Source organism: Tachysurus fulvidraco, chromosome 12 (assembly GCF_022655615.1).
Source record: "Tachysurus fulvidraco isolate hzauxx_2018 chromosome 12, HZAU_PFXX_2.0, whole genome shotgun sequence".
In the NCBI taxonomy this organism is placed as follows: Eukaryota; Metazoa; Chordata; class Actinopteri; order Siluriformes; family Bagridae; genus Tachysurus; species Tachysurus fulvidraco.
Window position 1 is genome coordinate 17,448,023 of NC_062529.1, and position 21,547 is coordinate 17,469,569.

The 21,547-nt window shown below is 40.4% G+C and overlaps 2 protein-coding genes across 4 annotated transcripts in view; one reads left to right on the forward strand and one right to left on the reverse strand.

The window, feature by feature from the left end:
- The window catches only part of eipr1 (EARP complex and GARP complex interacting protein 1), a 44,373-nt gene extending 41,034 nt beyond the window's left edge, over nucleotides 1-3,339 (reverse strand). The window contains exon 1 of the mRNA XM_027172020.2: nucleotides 3,153-3,339. Within this exon, the coding sequence (XP_027027821.1) occupies nucleotides 3,153-3,194 (42 nt within the window). The 5' untranslated portion in view covers nucleotides 3,195-3,339. The remainder of the gene's footprint in view (nucleotides 1-3,152) is intronic.
- A 155-nt stretch (nucleotides 3,340-3,494) lies between these two features.
- trappc12 (trafficking protein particle complex subunit 12) overlaps nucleotides 3,495-21,547 on the forward strand; it is a 27,508-nt gene continuing 9,455 nt past the window's right edge. Inside the window, exons 1-7 of one of the 3 annotated variants that reach the window (XM_027172016.2) lie at nucleotides 3,495-3,608; nucleotides 5,110-6,333; nucleotides 7,628-7,744; nucleotides 15,891-16,004; nucleotides 17,510-17,648; nucleotides 19,985-20,097; nucleotides 20,180-20,252. In XM_027172016.2, coding sequence (XP_027027817.1) covers nucleotides 5,119-6,333; nucleotides 7,628-7,744; nucleotides 15,891-16,004; nucleotides 17,510-17,648; nucleotides 19,985-20,097; nucleotides 20,180-20,252 — 1,771 coding nt within the window. In that variant the 5' untranslated portion in view covers nucleotides 3,495-3,608; nucleotides 5,110-5,118. Of the gene's footprint in view, nucleotides 3,742-5,109; nucleotides 6,334-7,627; nucleotides 7,745-15,890; nucleotides 16,005-17,509; nucleotides 17,649-19,984; nucleotides 20,098-20,179; nucleotides 20,253-21,547 lie in introns of all 3 variants that reach the window. The other 2 variants (XM_027172017.2, XM_027172019.2) reach the window with 2 other exon arrangements.

Here is a 21,547-nt window from a genome sequence, read left to right on the forward strand (position 1 = left end):
TGTTTTGGCTTGTCTTGTCTAGTCTGTTTTGGCTTGTATTGTCTTGTGTAGTCTGTTTTGTCTTGTCTTGTATAGTCTGTTTTGTCTTGTCTTGTATAGTCTGTTTTGGCTTGTCTTGTATAGTCTGTTTTGGCTTGTCTTGTCTAGTCTGTTTTGGCTTGTATTGTCTTGTGTAGTCTGTTTTGTCTTGTCTTGTATAGTCTGTTTTGTCTTGTATAGTCTGTTTTGTCTTGTCTAGTCTGTTTTGTCTTGTCTAGTCTGTTTTGTCTTGTCTAGTCTGTTTTGTCTTGTCTAGTCTGTTTTGTCTTGTCTACTCTGTTTTGTCTTGTCTACTCTGTTTTGTCTTGTCTTGTATAGTCTGTTTTGTCTTGTCTTGTATAGTCTGTTTTGTCTTGTCTTGTATAGTCTGTTTTGGCTTGTCTTGTATAGTCTGTTTTGTCTTGTCTTGTATAGTCTGTTTTGTATTGTATAGACTATAGAGCAAAGCAGGTTTGGGGAAAAGAGAATAGGCCAAAACAAAAGATAACACACACATAGCACAGGCTTTCTGGTGCAGAGACTGTCAACAATAAACTAAGATAGTCATGGGCAACAGTATTTCTAAGAGCATGCTCAATAAAAACCCAGTGTGTGTCACTGGACCTAATGTGAATTATATGAGAAATAATTATGGTCCTGATTCTGTGTCACAATTGCTGCGGTGGGTGACGAAGTGTGGCTTCCCAGATGGCGGCAGTTTTAGCTTGAAACAGTTAGATTTGTTTTGTCATGTCTTGTATAGTCTGTTTTGTCTTGTCTTGTATAGTCTGTTTTGTCTTGTCTTGTATAGTCTGTTTTGTTCGGATAAAGCGGTAAAAAATGAGTGAGTGAGTAGTCTGTTTTGTCTTGTATAATCTGTTTTGTCTTGTCTGTTTTGTCTTGTTTCGTCTTGTATAGTCTGTTTTGTCTTGTCTTGTATAGTCTTGTCTAGTTTGTTTTGTCTTGATATCCTTTTTTTCTTGTTTCGTCTTATATAGTCTGTTTTGTCTTGTCTGTTTTGTCTTGTTTCATCTTGTATAGTCTGTTTTGTCTTGTGTTGTCTTGCCTTGTATAGTCTGTGTTGTCTTGTCTTGTATAGTCTGTTTTGTCAGTTTTGTCTTGTCTGTTTTTTCTTGTCTTGTATAGTGTAGTGGAAATTTTTACTTTAGAGAAGAACACATGAATCTGTCCTTCTAGGCTTCTGTATTTCCCATGGCTGGTAGTTATTGTGACTAGAGATTTCAGTTGTTTCTTCCTAAAACTGCCTTTAATCAGACCTTTCCCATGAGACCTTTTTTGTTCCCGTGGGATTAGCTTGGTCAGAAGATGAACAGGCGATGCTTCTAAGCCAATGGTGGATGATGTTTTGGTTTTACATGTCCTGTTTCATTTTATTCCTGTCTATAAAATGCTGGTGTTATCAATAATGGAGGCCCTTCCTCTCTGATTTTACATGTAGAGTGTTGGGTCCTTCTGCAAAGCTGAACACAATAAACCGTGAAAACCTTTATACTCTTGCCCGTGCCTGTTGGTGTGATATTTTTATGCTTTAATTCTCTCGAACCTCAAAACTTCCACAACAGGCTGGCGTTGTCGGCAGGATTCCGCGTTTGAGAGTCGACTTCGGGGATTCCCAGGGAGGCTTGCAGCGCTCGAGCCTTGAAGGCTGTTAACTTCACCTCGACCGCAAAATTGGCTATGAGCGTGAGAGGACTCGGGAGTTCACCCTGAGCCGCCTCAACGCTGGAATCAAAAGTAATTGGATGTGTGGAAGGTGAGAGAATCTATTTTTATTTGTGTTAAAGAACACTGCTTAATCTGCTAAAGTTGTAAGGGTTTTATTTTGAAAACCATAGTTGAATTCATTAGTGTTGAATAGTGAATATTGTTGGTTGTCTCTGTGTAGAAAGTGCTGTAAAGACAGGATTTAAACCTGGATCTGTCGACAGGTCAGTGACCTGGATAGGCACCTAGTGCAAGGCCTAAGAATATAAAAGTAAAGCACGGCACTAATCTGGGATTAGGTGCTAAAGGTGTCTTGTTTGCGAGGTTTTGAGAAAACCCGCCGCTAAGAGCTGACAAGCTTGGTGTAGACTCTCCGGAGAGCAAAGCAGGTTTGGGGAAAAGAGAACAGGCCAAAACAAAAGATAACACACACATAGCACAGGCTTTCTGGTGCAGAGACTGTCAACAATAAACTAAGATAGTCATGGGCAACAGTATTTCTAAGAGCATGCTCAATAAAAACCCAGTGTGTGTCACTGGACCTAATGTGAATTATATGAGAAATAATTATGGTCCTGATTCTGTGTCACAATTGCTGCGGTGGGTGACGAAGTGTGGCTTCCCAGACGGCGGCAGTTTTAGCTTGAAACAGTTAGATTTGTTTTGTCATGTCTTGTATAGTCTGTTTTGTCTTGTGTTGTATAGTCTGTTTAGTCTTGTCTTGTATAGTCTGTTTTGTTCGGATAAAGCGGTAAAAAATGAGTGAGTGAGTAGTCTGTTTTGTCTTGTATAATCTCTTTTGTCTTGTCTGTTTTGTCTTGTTTCGTCTTGTATAGTCTGTTTTGTCTTGTCTTGTATAGTCTTGTCTAGTTTGTTTTGTCTTCTCTAGTTTGTTTTGTCTTGATATCCTTTTTTTCTTGTTTCGTCTTATATAGTCTGTTTTGTCTTGTCTGTTTTGTCTTGTTTCATCTTGTATAGTCTGTTTTGTCTTGTGTTGTCTTGTCTTGCCTTGTATAGTCTGTTTTGTCAGTTTTGTCTTGTCTTGTATAGTCTGTTTTGTCTTGTCTTCTATTGTCTGTGTTGTCTTGTCTAGTATAGTATGATTTATGTCTGTACTTTTGAGAGTCACAAACAGCTGGAACCAAATTCCTTGTGTGTGTCAACATCAACACACTTGGCTAATAAACCTGATTCTGACACTAACTGAGCAAGCCAACGTCATGCCATATTTCCTGATACTGATAAATATTGTCATTTATATAACAGGATTATTAAACGGGTAATATTTTAGAGAGATCGTGTACAGTCCCTTATGTAGTAGCGTGGAGTTAATTTATGCCGCGTTAACTTTAAATACAAAGAAGAATAAACATTGGAAATAAAAGACAAAAATAAACACGTTTAAATACCTGGAACTCAAGACCATATATAACCGGCGCGTCGTCTTCCATTTTCCCTTTTATTCTACAAAAATTATCACGCTACACTTTGTTGACAGTTTGTTTACAAATCATACAATATTTTATAGAAGTCCATTCATAGCTGCTTTCCCTGCTAAAGCGTACATTGCTACCGATTTCCGCGTTATGTAAATCGCCTACGCAAACAGCGCAGCAGGGAATCGCGTATCCCCCTTTTCTCAAGCACTAATGTTTTCACGATGGGTTGCGTAATTCTTTCTAGAATCGAAACGCACGTTCAGCTATGAGACTTGATCCTTCTCGGATGCCGTAAAACCTGTGTCCCGTTGACTTGGCGCATGCGTACGTTTACTCCCGTCTTCTATATGCCGTTCTGACATGCGCGTGATAGTAGTGCGCATGCGCAGTGTGAGTCAGGTCGGTTAGCGACAGCAGGACGATAAGGTAATGGTTTTGTTTCAGTAACGTTAGATTTAAAACGTGGCAAAAGTTCAAAAGTGTCCCTGTGCAATAACGTGAGTTACCTAAGCAGTGTTCGTTTATTTATTTGAGTGGGAGAAATAAAAACAAAGAGAAGGTTAGTTACCTTGCTAGCCGGCTATCTAGCTTTCTGAAAGAAACACAAACGGATTCGTCCTGAATTGTTTAGGAAAAGCGCAAAGTGTAAATTATTACTGTTTGTGTGTGTGTGTGTGTGTGTGTGTGTGTGTGTGTGTGTGTGAGAGTGTGTATATATATATGTATGTATGTATGTATGTATGTATGTATGTATGTATGTGTGTGTGTGTGTGTGTATGTATGTATGTATGTATGTATGTATGTATGTATGTATGTATGTGTGTGTGTGTGTGTGTGTGTATGTATGTATGTATGTATGTATGTATGTATGTATGTATGTATGTATGTATGTATGTATGTATGTATGTATGTATGTATGTATATGTGTGTGTGTGTGTGTGTGTGTATGTATGTATGTATGTGTATGTATGTATGTGTGTGTGTGTGTGTGTGTGTATATATGTATGTATGTGTGTGTGTGTGTATATATATATATGTATGTGTGTGTGTGTGTGTGTGTATGTATGTGTGTATGTGTGTGTGTGTGTGTGTGTGTGTGTGTGTGTGTGTGTGTATCTACTGTATGTGTGTGTGTGTGTGTGTGTGTGTGTGTGTGTGTGTGTGTGAGAGAGAGAGAGAGAGAGAGAGAGAGAGAGGTACTTGAGAGATGTAAGTGCTAGTTTCATAGCTCGACTCTATCCCAAATATCTGTTTATTAAATGTGTATTTTAATCTCCATTCTAATCTACACTGTGCATGATATGTTTTTAGAGACTACTAAGTGTTTAATAAATAAATATTCCATATTCAGCCCAGATAAACAACTTTCACTCCTAGCTAGTTTGTTGGCTGACCATGAAAACTGACATTTAACCGAAGTTGTAATCAAATTTAGTTACTCATTTAATTCAACAAGAGTTTGCAAAATTCTTAAATAATTAGCTTACCTAATAGCTAAATACATAATTAATAATAATTAGCTTCCCTTATAACTAAAGATAACCAACTAAACAGTGCATGTTGCCTGGTTATGTAAATAATGTAATTCCAGGCTAATGGTGTTTTATAATAATACAAATGCAGCTTCGATTAAAATGATCATAATTCCCAAGTTTTACTTGTACAATTAAATTCTAATGGATGTTGCAGTAGTGACCACTCATACATTAACATTAATAAATAAAGGATAAATAAGTACATAACATTATGACGCCGTTTAAGAAAACTCTGTAAGGTTTTGCACAAACTGTAACAAGACAGACTGAAAATACTACTAATGCTTCTGTATGACCCATGTTGTTAAAGAGTAAGCTGCATTAATATTATATTGCTATCGTTTCAAATATCCAAAACACTGATCAAATTTCACACTGTGTTTGAATGATAGGCGTGAGCCATGGATAGTGGTGAAGATGCAGCTCCAAGGCCTTCGACTCTAAATCTAGCCAGTCTAGGGAAAGATGAACCTTCGGTCCATGGAGCTTCAGCTGTAGCTGCTATGATCAGCCACCCCAACACTACGGATGTTCTCCTCCAAGAGGAAAGCATTGATTTGGACGTTGAAGCGTTCATTTCCCCTCAGGATGACAGTGCTGCTTCCGGGGGTGTCACAGATAAGCTGAACGATCAGATGATGGAGAGCGTCATGATCTCCGATTCCCCCAACAGCGAAGAGGAAGATGTTCCTATTGACTCTCTCCTGGAGCAAACAGATGACAAGGTGTCACTTGACTCTAAAGAGCTTGAAGAAGACAAAGAGAATGAAGCTGTAGAGGAGAAGGACGAGGAGGCTGGAACTGAACAGGTCATACCCGACGATACTGAAATGTTTTTGGGTTTAGTTGAAAAGGAGAAAACAGAGGACATTGATAAAGACAGCATAAAGCAGGCTGATACATACACGGCGCCTGCTCTGGGCAGCCCGAAAGCTGAAGAAACTGAGCTTGAAGTAGCCAAGCAGGTGATTAAGGACGAGACCATTCCAGTGTGCACTATTTTCAGTCAAGGTATGCAGAACAAAGCACATTCCCTGGTGCCGGATGGATTTCAGCCAATTTTGGTCAAATCCCCAAGCTTTACAACTGGCCATAATGAAACTCCTAATAAACTAGCGCCTCTGGTGTCTCAGCCCAGTCCCAGCCTCAGTAAATTCTTCACTGATAACGGCACCATTAACCCAGCTTCAGACTTCTTTGACTCCTTCACGACATCTTCATCTTTTATTTCGGTTAGCAATCCAAACGCAGAGACACCCAAGTCTCCAACCCATCCTGAGCGCCAGCTTTCCTCCGGCTCAAGCAGCCTTCTTCAAGACGGAGGCACAGCCGGTACTAACTTCACTCCTACACCGCACGAGAGTGCACCGAGGCCCTTGACTGGCCCTGCAGAGCCTGTAGTGACCATTAACAAGCTTCAGGCGGTATTCTCAGGCAGCGATGATCCATTTGTGAGTGCTCTGAGTATGAGTGAGGTGGACAGACGATATGACGCCTGGCTTCCCTCTGAGGAGACCAGACGAATGCTGATCTCTGTGGTCACGCAGCAGGTCAACCCAGTGCATGTAGACAGGGACAGGCTATCCATGCCCGGACTCAAGTTTGACAATTTGCAGGTAAGTGATTTTGAATTTGGTTGCTTAGGATTTGGATAAATTTAACACTTTTATGTTACTTAAAAGTAAAAGGGGGCACGGTGGCTTAGTGTTTAGCACATTCGCCTCACACCTCCAGGGTTGGGGGTTCGATTCCCACCTCCGCCTTGTGTGCATGTTCTCCCTGTGCCTCGGGGGTTTCCTCCGGGTACTCCGGTTTCCTCCCCCGGTCCAAAGACATGCATGGTAGGTTGATTGACATCTCTGGAAAATTGTCCGTAGTGTGTGAGCGAATGAGAGTGTGTGTGTGCCCTGCGATGGGTTGGCACTCCTTCCAGGGTGTATCCTGCCTTGATGCCCGATGACGCCTGAGATAGGCACAGGCTCCCCGTGACCCGAGGTAGTTCGGATACGCGGGAGAAAATGAATGAATGAATGCGACGGCATCTGTGTGCGTCACATTGCATCATTCAGCAGATTCGAAGCGGTTTTCTACTGATGCTCGTGACGTCGTTATCATCGGCTAAAACACATGTACAGGTTACTTTACTTCCTGAATAATTGCGGACTGATTAAGTACAAGTTGCATTTGAGTTAACAGGAATCGTGGAACAGTTCCTGTACAACCAAATTCGCACCACTTCCTACAGGAAGTCTACGGTTCGGTACCAATGTTCCTGTTCCGCACCAGAGCTTTCACCTCACCAATTTTTCATGCAACTCTGTCCTGTTCCAATGCTTCCTGTTTGAAGTTAGCACATCATAAGGAAGTACAACTTTTCCTGAGAAACAATAATGTTAAACAAACACCTTGCATTTTAAAGCGGTTTCACCATGTCAACAATTACATACATTTTAAACCATTCACTTGTAATGCTTGTTATGGTACGAGTCCTTCATTCCACAAGTCCTTGTGAACGAGCTGTTACTATAGAAACAATAACGTTTTAGAATGAGCACATTCATGCATACAGTCAAAGCTGATGTTATAGAAGATTGATCAATACCTACTGACCAATCGGAAAAGAGAATTCACCATTGCTTGTTTTGATAAAGCACGATATTAAACTTGTGTAATGGATTGTTAAGAACTTAATTTTACTTTTTTTTTAACCCATTTCATTTCAGTTCCTTGCAGCTATTTGACAAAATCTTTTAATGAAAAGATTAAAGTTTTTTTTAAGTCATGAAAGGCTAAGTGAATGTTTTTTGGATGCATGGCCGTTGATTAATGCGGACCTTTGCTTTGATTAAAGAGCATAAGAACTATTTAGCATGCCAGAAAGTAGAGGGTGTAATACTTGGTGTGTTGCAGGGTGATGCAGTGAAGGACCTGATGCTGCGTTTCCTTGGAGACCAGGCAGCGACGAAGAGGCAAGTTCTCACAGCTAACTCGGTGGAGCAGAACTTCTTGGGTCTCAAGCAACTGATCGTGAGTCTTCCTTCTTGTCTGTTTCTGTACTTCCAGTTGCAGTCTTGGAAAACCTTAGCCAGCGACAATTCTTGTAGTATATACTCAGCAAGATTGTGTTGAAGGTGCATTTGGCTCATGCATTTCAATATTATAGACAGTAATCTTACCAACCTAGATATAGCTATCCAAAACTAGCCTGTAGATTGTGAAGCCTGCTACAATCTTAGCAGTTGGTGAAAATAGAAGAAGAAACATTTTTCTAAAAGCGATGATAGGTGCCATAATTTTGCCCTGGAGTTTACTGAGGAAGAGATGCAAGAAAGCCAAAGGCACAGACTGGATCTGACAATCCCAGTGAAAATAGAAGTTCTAGTTTACCTCTGCAAATTTAGTGACTTTAATGAGCCATGAAAAACATTGTCAAACTTATCAACTAACAACTCTTTGTTCTAGAAGTTACTGTGAGAATCTTTGACGATTTATGGCTAAATTAAGTTACTACACATTTGACCCACACCGTATGGCCACAGTGTGTGAACATCTGATATTCACACCCTCATGTGGTTCTTTCTCAATTTGTTGTAATAAATCATGTAGAATGTCTTTGTTTCCTGGATCACTACAATTTCGCCTTGAACAATAACACATTTTTTTTTAATTAAAATCTTTTACACAGTTGCCTCTCCGCCCCATTTATGTCGTTCCAGACTCGTCCACTAGGCGGCTACATGGTGAAAAATAGAAAATAGTTCTGTGAAAATAACGCAACGTTTTATGCCGATATGATGCTTGGAAAAATTTGTTGTGTGTGAGAGAGAGAGAGGTTGTATTCCCATCTGTAGCCTAAGGGGTTTATCTCACTGCATCACTGAGCTGCTTTCAAGCAAAACTGTCAGACACACAAGAGCAGGTCAGAACTGTTCAGCCTTCCCCACTGTGCCCTTGCCCTTGAACAACAGACAAACATACACAAAATACTGCATAAGTCGTGTGTGTGTGTGTGTGTGTGTGTGTGTGTGTGTGTGTGTGTGTGTGTGTGTGTGTGTGTGTGTGTGTGTGTGTGTGTGTGTGTGTATGTGTGTGTTCAGGGTAAAAGAGTTAGTGGAAAGCTGCTTCTGCTGATCTGCCGCTCCCTACAGCATCCCCAGTGGGGCAGTTTGAGTTAATCCCAGCTATCCCCGTTTTATAGGCTCAGCTCAAAACGTGGCAAGTGGGAGACTTATTTTGTTATTTGCTTTGCTCAGGACATTGCAGGGCACAGGCTTTAACTTCAACACGCTGAAAGTGTTCGCACTGAGAAAGATCTTTGTTTACTGAGGGATGGATTCAGAGCCAATACAGCACTGGTGTAAGAGACTTATTATTGGGCTCTTTATATTCTGGTTACATCTACATATAAAATCTACATATAAAATCAGCAACACAACAAAATTGCAAATAATATATACATTTGAATTAAACTGTGAAATGACTTCCACCTGCTTTTAGGTGTGTTGTAAGTCAACACATACGCGTTCTCAGCCTGTGAAAACGAACAGTTGGTTTTGCTGTTCTGTTTTTCACCAGGGATATAAATTATGCAGTACAGTACAGTCTGTATAAAAGAACTGGGATCATTTTGTTATTGTAGGCTGTGTGTGTGTGTGTGTGTGTGTGTGTGTGTGTGTGTGTGTGTGTGTGTGTGTGTGTGTGTGTTTATATATATATATATATATATATATATATATAGCATAAGTGGCATGTAACATCTTGATGTACAAACACTGAAATTACCAATGATTATAGTGTGAAATGATAGATTAGATTACATTCAACTTATTTGTCATTACACATGTACAAGTGCAAGGCAACGAAATGCAGTTTAGGTCTAACCAGAGTGCAATAGTGCAGGATGTGCAGGATGTACAGTGTTTACATGAGTTAAATTAGTAAAATTAAGTGGTAATATGGGAGTATTTTACAGATGTGTGTGTACTATGAACATAATATACAGATTTACTGAATTTTAGATTTTACATTTTTTAAATTTTATGTGCTGTATCAAAATATGGCTATTCTTATAAACAGTTTCTTTCTTCTCTCACTCTCACTCTCTCCCACTATTATTAGGAACAGCCGAAAGTAAAGTGACTGTGTTAAAGTTAAACATCTCTCTCTCTCTCATACTCACTCTCTCTCACACTCTCTGTCTGTCTGTCTGTCTCTCACTCTCCCCCTCTTCCTCTCTCTCTCTCTCTCTCTCTCTCTTTCACTCACTCTACCTCTCTCTCTTTCTTTCACTCTCTCACTGTTTCTCTCTCTCCCTCCCTCTTCATCTCCCTCTCTCTCTCTCTCTCTCTCTCTCTCTACCTCTTCCTCTCCCTCTCTCTCACGCTCCCTCTCCATCTCGCTCTCCCTCTCCCTCTCAAGGCTTTCTAGTCTTTCAGCCTCTGTAACTGTGAAGCCTCCTACACTCCTCAGCACCAATGACGCACTTATATAAGCACACAGCATATATATTAATAGATTTTTTTCCCCTTGCAAAGCAGTCTTTGCTAGGAGCCGATGTGTGAATCCAGATGACAGATCCACATGTCTGGTTACTCATGTTTGTTCTGGTGCCTGTAGAGATTGTGGATTCTCTTCCCAGAGGCAGAACAGACCAGACTGACTGCAGCAGAGCTTCCATGGGTGACTCATGCTGCAGTGTGTGTGTGTGTGTGTATGTGTGCGTGTGTAGGCCTGCGATAGGGCTCCTGTAATTGCCACTATTGTGTCTCAGCATGGTGCCAGAGAGAAGCAAGCAAGAATGTGAAGTGGATTGCTGTGATAGAGAATAAACCAGTATTGTTAACGAGAAATTCCCAAAATCATGTCTCGCCTTCGGTTTCTTAAAATTAGTCTGCTGTAATGCTGTAATCGAGGGGCATTCAACTACAATTTGTGAAGGTCCCATTACATAAAATTCCCTGTTTGCAAAGGTTGGGATAAAGAGCTAGCAATGCTTAATAACAACTACTTTTAATGCTTACTATGTGATTAGATCATGGAAGTAAATAAGACAAGTCAAAGATACTACGTTTTGTAGTTTCCGTCTTTCAGCAGTGCCACAGGTTCAACAGACAGGTCACGTATTTTAAAGTAGACACAGGGAGAGTAACGAGAGACCTTATAGAGCTAAGGTCCTCTATTATCCCTGCTACTAGTCTACAAGCCTTATTATAAATAATTTGTATAATCACTGTATGTATTTGGATAAGCCAAAGTAGTAAGCTAATCATCAGTTATTTTTTGTACCTTTTTCACCTTTGCTACATTTTTGATTCTGCTGAACTGCTTTGCTGAGTCCACATGCAGGCCTCCAGGCCACCAGCTGATCATCACTCCCGTTAAACAGTAGCATGTTTGTGGAAATGCGACTGCTGCAGTTTGATGAAACTAACAACAAGACCCTTGGGCAATTTACTCTGAATATAATTTTGATGATCTGGAGCTAACCCAAACTCTGGTGTAGTTAATAAGGTGGTTCCAGTTAAGCCTTTAATCTGACATTGTGTTATGTCATTATGTTATAGCTTATTTGGTTTTGTTTTCAGTTCACAAGGTACTGATTCTTGTCACCAGAAATGAAGCCTACACATTTTTCTTTGAATGTGTTCATCTGTACAGTGGAGCCCTGGAGTGTGAACGTGCCCCATTATTCCTGTTTCACACTTATCACAACCCTTACCAGGATAATCACTTACTGAATTTCTTCCTCACTTCTTTCTTTCTGTTTATCCTTCCTTTTATCAGTTCTCTTCCATCCATCTTGCTTTTCTTCAATCTGTCTTTCTCTCCTTTTTCTTTCCTTCCGTTCTTCTTTCTTAGAATCCATCCATCCATTCATACATTCTTTTTTCCTTCCTTCCTTCCTTCCTTCCTTCCTTCCTTCCTTTTCTTTTTCCTTCCTTCCTTCCTTCCTTTTCTTTTTCCTTCCTTCCTTCCTTCTTTCCTTCCTTCCTTTTCTTTTTCCTTCCTTCCTTCCTTCCTTCCTTCCTTCCTTTATTCTTTCAGTTTAATATAAAAGATTCCACATTAGTGGTTCCTGGTAGAGGCTTCGGATTGGTGCCATCAGAAACTAACGAGGTCGTTTGTGCCGCCTAAAGTTGTGCATTTCTTTTCTCAGGCTGCATAAACATTAAAGCTACAAAAGTCTATTGATTTTTATGGGATCGACTCAGTAAAAACTAGCAAAGATACATTCATTATATCATCATTTCGTATATTGACATAACAAGGGTTTTTAATGGTATGTTTTATTTGTTTTGTCATTTTTATCCGCACTAGGTTCTTGTTTTTAGTGCATCAGGAAAAGCTGATGGTTACAGTGTGCATTTATCCGTTTCTTTATACTCGTGCTCAATGAGGGAGCTGCACTATTTAACAAAATCACCTGTTTTGATCCGGTGCTCAACCTCATTTGCAGAGTAGCCTGATGTTTCTTTGTAATGTTCTTAACTCCCTCTTAATAGCCTGCACTGAGCAAAAAAAAGCCTTTTTTTTTCCTTTCCTCTCAAACAGCACAGTCATCTCCTCTCCTCTTTGTGTTTTGGAGTGTAGACGTCCCGAATCTCTGAAGCACAGCGATAAAGGGTGGGTTCAGATGAGGGCAGTGTGAATTGCACTTAGGCATTGGGGAGGCATGTTTTCTAAAAAAATAAGTCAGCAGGTGGATGCGAGTCTGCGTTGCAGATGCTGTAGGTTTTTTCAGATTTTTTTTTTTAGAACCGTTATTAGTTCCGCCGTAGTTGGAATTGTCAAAGTCTAGTCATTGAGGCTTTTCCCCATGAGGCCCAAGTTCATTATGAAAGAACACAGCGGTTTTAATCGAACAGTTCCAGGCTGTGAGGCAGGAAATAAGACGCTTTCATTTTTTCGAATTCTGTGTCGATCTACCTGATGCAGGGCTTGTTCAGAAAGAGGTTAGTCCAGAGGTTGGTATTGCAGCACAGCGGGTCACTCTGTTTCTGTCCAAGTAGCATTGTACAGTGTTGTGTTGTTGTATGTGTCGTTTTATGGGTGCATTGTGAGCTTGCTTGTGAGTTTTCTGAGGAGCGCAAACAGAATTTAATTTGCATGAGAAACAACAGTACTCAACACTATTGACATTTTATCAGCTAGCTAGCTTAATATTAATCTGCTATGATCAGTAGTTGTAGGAAAGAATTCTATTTAATCCATTAACAGTGCAAGATGGAGGACCTTCTTTATCAACAGTCTGCTATAGAGAACTGTGGAATATGGGGAAACAGGTATCACTCCAAGTTTCATGTTTTTAGTGGACCATCACTTATATTCAATTTGTAATACAGGTTATTTGTATAGCACTTTTAACTATTCCTGTTGTCTCAAAGCAGCTTTACATAAGTATTGACACAGAATGAAAAAAATTAACGTTTCAAATGTTGTTACTATAAATCTCTAACGGAGATAGATGACTGGATTCGAGAGTGATAAGGGAAAAACTCCCTGACATGATATGGGGAAGAAACCTTGAGAGGAACCAGAATTGAAACTCATCCTCATTTAGGTGACACTGAACAGTAAATGATGTAAATGTAAATAATGTCCTTTCTACAACAGTTTGTAGTCGAGTGGAATTAAGCAACCAACACAATTTCCGAGTTCACTACATACCCATAATTAACCCCTTCCTGCTGAAGTCTTCAAATGATCACTGATGATGATGATTATGATACTAGTACACTCGTTCACCACGGACAATTTACAGACGCCAATCAGCCAGTTGTCTTTGAACTGATGAAGAAACCGGAGTGCAGGGGGAAAACCCCTGATGCACAAGGATAACCCCTGGAAGTGTGAGGCACTATTGTGTATTTTATCTGCCTTTATCGTACACTGTGGTGGTTTAGGAAGATAGTATATTTTGACCAGGATTTTGCCACACCAACCACCATCATGGGATTTCCTAGACTTCCATGCAGTATGTCATGGTATAATATATAGATTTCAACTTTTTCATTTCTAATGTGATGACAGTACAAACATGAACTGCATTGGCAATTCCGAGCCTCTTCCTGTGAAGAGCCCATGATAATAAGACTAATCCAGAGCAGGCTGAGAGTGCCTTAGGGTTGAGAGTCACTAATACAGAATGTGAAGAGTGTTTCAATTACAGCACGGCTAAACTCCGAGCACCTGCCATCCATCTCATCTCGAGAGGGAGTGTGAGCACCAGAGCCTACAGAGAAATACATCAAGGCTGCTGAGTTTGTTTGCTTCACTCCCTTCTCCTGTCTTCCTGATAGAAAGGGCAGTCATTGTGTTGTTCTTTATTCCTCTCTTCTTCCCAGCTTCTGTCTCTCTCTCTCTGTGTATAGAAACCCCAAACGATTTGCACCAGTCTGTTGTTTTTCTCTTTCAACCAGCATAGGCTACTTGCATATTATTTTCAATTCATGCGTTTGTTTAAACCCTCATTAGCTGATCTCATTCTGTGCGACACTGTTCACATGGTCAAATTGCTTAACATGCCATGCATCTCGTTGGTTTCCTACAATGCTCTGTGTTTTTCTTTTTCTTTTCAGAAACAAATAAAAAGGCAGCAGGTTGTTGTGCAGTGTTTCAGCTCTCGGGAAAACTCTCGAGTCATTCGAGTCTGGCTTGTGTCTTCGTTTTCCATTAATCACAAGATGTCTGTGCGTCGAGCTTGCTGGAGAGTTATATAATGGCTTTGTACTCTGCTTCATCAGAAGTTTCACATACTTGTATGGTCCTAATTCAGAAAAAAAATCATTTGTGCTACTTTATCTGCTACTAGTTAAAGTATTCTATACTAAGCCAGATCCCACCACAGCCAATGTGTGTAGTGCAGAAGGCAGTGGGAATGAGAACGAGGAGCTCGTGCTATAGTTATAGCATTGCCCCATGATGAAGCACATTACAGTTAAACACCACACCAAGTAAAATCCGAAGCAGTGTTTGTTTGTTTTTTTGTTTGTTTTTTTCATGGTTGTTAAAACTAAATATCCAGCAGGAAAATAAGAAATTAATATTTATAGCCTGGCTAAGAAATCAGTTTGTACAGGGCACCAAGGCTGACACCAAGGTTTGTCTATACTGTACATAGACCACTACCACTACAAAGACTTTAGCATCCTAATGAATATGAAATGCTGAGTGTACCTCTAGTAGAATAGTAAGTTTGTCCAATGTATATTCTCTTCTATGTATCCCAGTTGTGTCTGCCGGTGCATTTTAATACAGTGTACAGCAGTATCATATTTGTGTCCTTTTGACGCAAAGCATAAAACAAATGTTTTATTTTATCTATTTTGTGAGTACCTTGCAACCCCTGAATTTGCAGTACATCATAATGGACCCCCATTTCCACTTGCCTTGACTTTTTTATGTTCTGTCTCAGCGGCTGCAGCTGCTTTCGCCCGTTTCCCTGCCAGTCGTTTTCAGCTTCATTTCCCACCCTAATGAAGATTTAAAGGCACCGGGGCTGTAGAGAGAACCAGAGAGACACGTTAGAGGAGGAGGCACAGGGAGAGGCTGAGCAGGACACAAATCTCAGGGCTCAGAGGGATGTGGGAAGAATATACATGAGATGGGAAAGAATAAGCAGGGAAAAAAAGGTAATGCAGAGTGTGAGGTTGGAGGGAAGAACACTGTAGTCTGAGAGACTGGAAATATAACAGAAATGGATGGATTTGTTTCCATGATGATGTTCTGCTGGACAGCACTGATCTAGTAAAGCCTGTGTTTGGAAGTTTTGATGAGTGATGTGACATACGGCTAAGTTCGGTGACCCATACTCAGAATTTGTTCTCTGCATGTAACCCATCCAAAGTGCACACACACACAGCAGTGAACACACACACACACCGTGAACACACACCCGGAGCAGGGGGCAGCCATTTATGCTGCAGCGCCCGGGGTGCAGTTGGGGGGTTTGGTGCCTTGCTCAAGGGCACCTCAGTCGTGGCCGGCCCGAGACTCGAACCCACAACCTTCAGGTTAGGAGTCAGACTCTCTAACCATTAGGCCACGACTGCTCCAACTAAGTTTTGGCTTAGTGTAAGGGACAGTATTGTCCTCAAACACACATAAGAATCATCAGCTTGTGACATAAGCTTGTGAACATAACATGAAATAATGTCATGTTTTCACAAACCAGGGCACAAAGAACTGGAGGGCAGCTGTGGACCTGACTGGCAGACTGCTGACGGCTCACGGCCAAGGCTACGGCAAGAGCGGCCAACCGAGTACCCATACCACTGACACGTTGCAGGTGAGCACAACACCACGGCCCCCTGGGATACGCAAACTCAGCACAACACATGCTACAAGCAGATTGTTGACTCTGTGGAATAATCACTTACTAAAAGTTTTAGCTGCATCAAGCACTGCCAGTATTGGAGGAATAAACCCTGGTATGTTCTATAAATGAAAATAATCAATCTTGGGGTGATCTCACTCCACCCAGTTAGTATGTAGTACTCAGTGTAGCCTGTTGGTAATAATTATTATATTGGTAATGCATCTTATAAATGCACACGTGAGGACAAAAAAATAATCCGCAATGCCACAGCCATCAGTGGTGAGGAGCCAAACGTACAAAATTGGCCATGCTGTCTGGGTAGGAGGGATGATATTCTCCCTCGTCAATTATAGTAACAACTTGTATGCATCTCTGAGCTGGCTTGTGGGTGGGAATTGGTTAAACTGGTGAGAAACCAGAGGGAAGTGCACAAAACACACTTTAGTCAACTGGCTGTGTTTCAGTTGTGGTAAGTTTTCCCCCTTTCCACCAGAAAGAACCCGGTGCTGGTTCAGAGCTAGTGCTGGTGCTGGTTGGAAGTTGGTACCACCGGCGAGCCTTCTTAGAACCGGTTTGCCTTTCCATGGGCTAGAAAGCCGTCATAGAGCCGAGTGTTACGTCATTGAAAAGAAACACGAACACAACATCAACTATGGTGGATGTTGCTTTACTGTTAATGCTCATGGCTTTGCAAACCTACATTGGCATCCAAACACGGTGAATCCTGCTTTAAAATGATTTAAAAATGGCGCTAACAACGGTCTCTTTTGTCTTGTCGGTCACAGTAAAATCGCCCACAGCCCCTGACGCAAACGGTTCTTAAGTCTAGACCATCAATGTTTTGGTGCTACTTAAGAACCACTTTTACAGGTTCAGAGTCGGTGCTTTGGGTGTTCGAAAAAGAAAGAACTGATTTTAAATTAGGCTCTGGCTCTGAACCAGCACTCAAACTGCCTCGGTGGAAAAGAGGCAGTTGTGGATTGTTTTTGAAGTAGTACAGTAGCTCACATCTCAGGCCGGGCTCTCTGGCTACACAGAGAGAGAGAGAGAGAGAGAGAGAGAGAGAGAGAGAGAGAGAGAAACCCTGCCGTGTCAGCTCTATCAAAGCATCGCACCTCTCTGATGTCTGACCTCCAGTGGCACACATACGTTCCACTCTGCTGACTCTCTCTGTGATAATGGAAAGCTCCTGACTTTCATTATGAACATTTTAGCCCTATAGGCTACAGAAAGCACATTAGCATAATGAGTTCAATTAAGTGTTTAGATACATCTAACTTTGATGCACCATCTCCATTTGTTTTCTCCTCTTGCTTCTATAAGGAATTTAGAAGTGCAGGTTTTATTAAGGAAAGTTCAGAATAGTTCAAGAACTTCAATAATCGCTATAAGTCATTTATTTTTATTTTTTTCAGTTTTCACTTTGTTTTGTTTTTTAAACACATTCTCTGTCTGTTTTTTCTTTTTCCTCACAGTTATGGTTTGTGCGTCTGGCTCTTTTGGTGAAGCTCAGCCTCTTCCAAAATGCGGAGATGGAGTTTGAGCCGTTTGGTTACCTGGACCAGCCGGACCTTTACTACGAGTATTACCCTACAGTGTACCCTGGAAGACGAGGTATCTTTACTGACCGAGTGCATCTTTTTGAACTTAACAATAAAAGCACATTCATTTATAGAAAAGGGAGAATTAAGACACTGTTCAAAAGAAAATCCCAGATAAGAGTGCCCATTTATTGAAAGAATGGCTTGAGCAGTTTGCTCACACTGAAGTGCAGAGGAGGCTTTGAAAGCCTTTTTAACCGACGGAGGCAAAGCGTGAAAGAGACATTAATGGAATTATAATGTGTTTGAAGGTATGCATGTAAGACATGCATAATACAGGAATGGAATTGAGTTTTGTCATAGCCACAAGCCATTTAGTCTCTTTGTGCATTAGTGTTTGTATTATTATTTATTTATTTTTGCTTCCAAGGTTGCACTGATTAGCACAATAGAAATCCAGAGGAAGAAGACAGATTTGTATTGTATGTGGCTTTTCTTTTAAATAAAACGAGTCTAATCAAAGATTATCCACATTCTCAGGTTACTAGTGTATTTCAGTTTTATAGAAACAGTTACTGTGTAGAGAAGCGTAGCGCCGGACACCGTGTCACCGACTCGTCTAAAGAGGCAGGCAGTCAGCACAGTCATTAATCACGTCGAAGAGCTGCCTGATCAAATCCAGCTACACAACTGGATGGAGAGATAGAGAAAGAAGAAAATGGGAAAAATCGAGGGGTGAAAGTAATTAAGGATTAATTATCCGTATCTTAAGAAGAAATCACGGATTTTTGGCTTTGCTTGTCTGATAGGGTTAGATTAAGCCTTAGATATTCTTCGAGTTTCCCTTTGTCAACCATGTTAACATGTTAATTTGTTCGTTAAGAGTATAATTGTAATTTAATATTTATTTCTTCAACACTAGTTGCACGATATATTGAGTGTTATTATGTTATTATTAAGTTTATTAGTCAGAATGCTTGTGTGTTGCTATAAGAAGTTGTATAGACTAGTTAACACACACATACTGTTGGGGATGTTGCTTAGACAGGGTGCTCAAAAAATAGCAAGGCAGAAAAGAAAGTCTACTTGTGCATATGTATAAGATTAAGCTGGGAAAAGTATTTTCTTTTATTTTGTGTTAATGTAAAATGATTACTTTCTTATACTACAGTCCGATTGAGTTCTCAAAAAATAAGTTTGCAGGTGTTGCATGACAGTAAATAGAAATATATACATAGCCAATGAGCAGCATGTACAGTGCGCATGTGTGACATTAGCAGAAAGCGGTTTTAGCATTGACATGGAGGATAAAATCAAAGAAAGAAAGTGAAGAAAGGCTTAAAATAAGGCAGAAGTAGGACCCGTGTTAATATAGGATCAGCTTTGTAGCTCTGGAGAGAACTGACGGAGCGGGAAGTTGGCCGCATTTTCACAGATTGGAGTTTCCCGAGTCAATAACTCCTGAGCTAAACGCTGTTACTACACAAATAACACCTCTTTTCTATCGTAGTAATGTAGAGAGGCAGCTACAACCGCGTTTTGCTAGTAACAGTGTTTAGCTCAGGAGTTATTGACTCGGGAAACTCCAATCTGTGAATATGCGGCCAACTTTAATTAAGACGCCGAGGTCGTTTTTTTTCTTCTCGATAGGTGAGTAACGTTGGTTTTTCTTAGTTACACAGAACTAATATATGCCGTCCTTTGCGTGATTATGCTTGTGTGTCATTTTTGCTTGTTTGTTTATCTGCAATCGTGTTGTTCTTCCCTTCAGCTATGATAAAGACACATTTCTTTCCATTATTTGCCTATCCTTTATTTGGGTTACGTATGTATGTGTGGGTGGAGCTATCAGTACAGGGGTGGGACCCATTTGGGTTAGGGGTGTGTTTGTTTTGGTGATTTTATTGGCTTTCAACATTGGCTTTCAAAAATCGGAGACCCTACCTTTAAGGTGTTGGACTACTGAACCGAAGGTCATGGTTTCAAATCCCAGATCTACTAAGCTGCCGCTTCTGGGCCCCTGAGCAAGGCCCTTAACCCTTAATTGCTCAGTTGTATAAATGGGGGGAAAAAATGTAATTCAGTCTGGATCTGGGTGTCTGCTAAATGCCAGAAATGTAAATGTGATATAAATAATTGTATAAGTGCAGTGCAAACATAATTTGTAATTGACACATTTGTAAGTTTGCATGAATATTTTGTAAGTTATAAATACAACACCTAAAATAAAACACTGACGTTTATTTTTAATTCTGAACTGAGAAAAATAATAATGATTTTAATAGCAACACAAATAAGTATAATGGTAGGATTTGAGACACTATCATGCATCGCTAGGTGAAAAGGAAGCATGGAAGTCTGTGGTGTGTTTGTAATTGACTTGACTGTGTTCTGTTTGTGCTGGTTCAGGTTCGATGGTACCGTTCTCCATGCGTGTGCTGCATGCTGAACTGCCTCAGTACATAAACAAGCCCCAGGAGTCGCTGGACCGCCTGCACAGCATGAGAAGCATCTGTCAGAAAGTGAGTGAGTCCAGAAGTTTTCCGATCACAATGTCTAGTGCTGTAATTATCCTGCTCTGAAACTGGTGTGCTCTGTAAACAGATCCTGGCTAACCTGGAGGAAGGACTGGCTGAGGACGGGAGCATGATTACTCTCACACAGGAAAACAGACAAGGTACTACATTCAAATGAGTGCATTGTCAACTAGTAGATCATCTCTTAAGTGCTCTTTCAACTTCGATGCTTTATGCGGTTTAACCAAGATATGACCTTGTGTTGTAAAAGCAAAAGCTGTACCAATTATCCACCAGAACACAGCAACTGGATTACATATAAGGTGTTGTCCAAAAGTCTGACACCACATTGATAATCTGGGAATTTTTCCTTGTTTAAAATAGAATAATTACATATTTAAAATACAGAAAGCAGATGCTTAATATACTGAATATTTAAATTTAACATGCCACATTATTTCTAGTCCTTATTTAAATGTAAGTTATTTGTGATCTTGGCCATTTGAACTGCTAACACAGATTTGCTCTAAAATAGATTTTATTTGTTTGTTTGTTTGTTTATTTATTTATTTTTGTGCATGCTTGTGGAGTCAGTAGAAATGTCTCCTTTTCCACATTTTTTTATTAATATCTGTTTCTCACAAGTAAGACTCCTCTTACTGTAGTCTTCATTGGGGATTAAAAAAACAGTTTAGAAATATTGTTAAAAAATTACATATTTGACAGAATTTAATGAAGAAGAATTAGAAATATGTAAATCTATAAGTCTGTATTTACTAAAATGTTGTCTGGGGTGATTTTCACAATGTAGACACCTCTATAAATCCTACATATTCAGTTGACTCTCGCATTCAGTGTTTCAGTGTCGTCTGTGGCGAATAAAGACAAATGTGTGTATACACATAGCGTATGGAGTGGACTGGAGTGTGTGATGCCAGCTCCCACATGGACGGCCCACTCGTCCTTCCCTCCTCCTTTATATCCATCCCATCACCTGTGTTCCTGCTGAAGAGTGTATTAGGCTTCCCATCAGACACACTTGTGTCTCTAGAGAAGCTGCTGAGTGCTGACAACCCAGCAGCTTCATGCCATTTCTGCCCCCCATCTGCTGCCCTCAACCTTACTCCTGAGCTTGGAATAAAGCGTGGCAGCTCAGCAATAATGCTGGCCTCTCAGCACATGACCAGTAGCCCTCTCGTCAGAGTCTGAGTTTGGGAAGCTCTTTTCACAGGCCAAAGTCAATCCATAAAACAATGCCTAGAGAGACGATTCAACAACAAGAGGCGAGGTTATGATTTCAAATCCGTCGGGTGCTTTTTGTTGTATCTGTTAAACCTGCAGCACCAAGTGGGATAGTAGGACTGAGTGAGAACGATTTCTTTTAGCTTCCCTCTTACTAAACTTCTATGACAACGACACTTTTCTGCTTATTTCATTACAGCAAGTCTTAGAACAT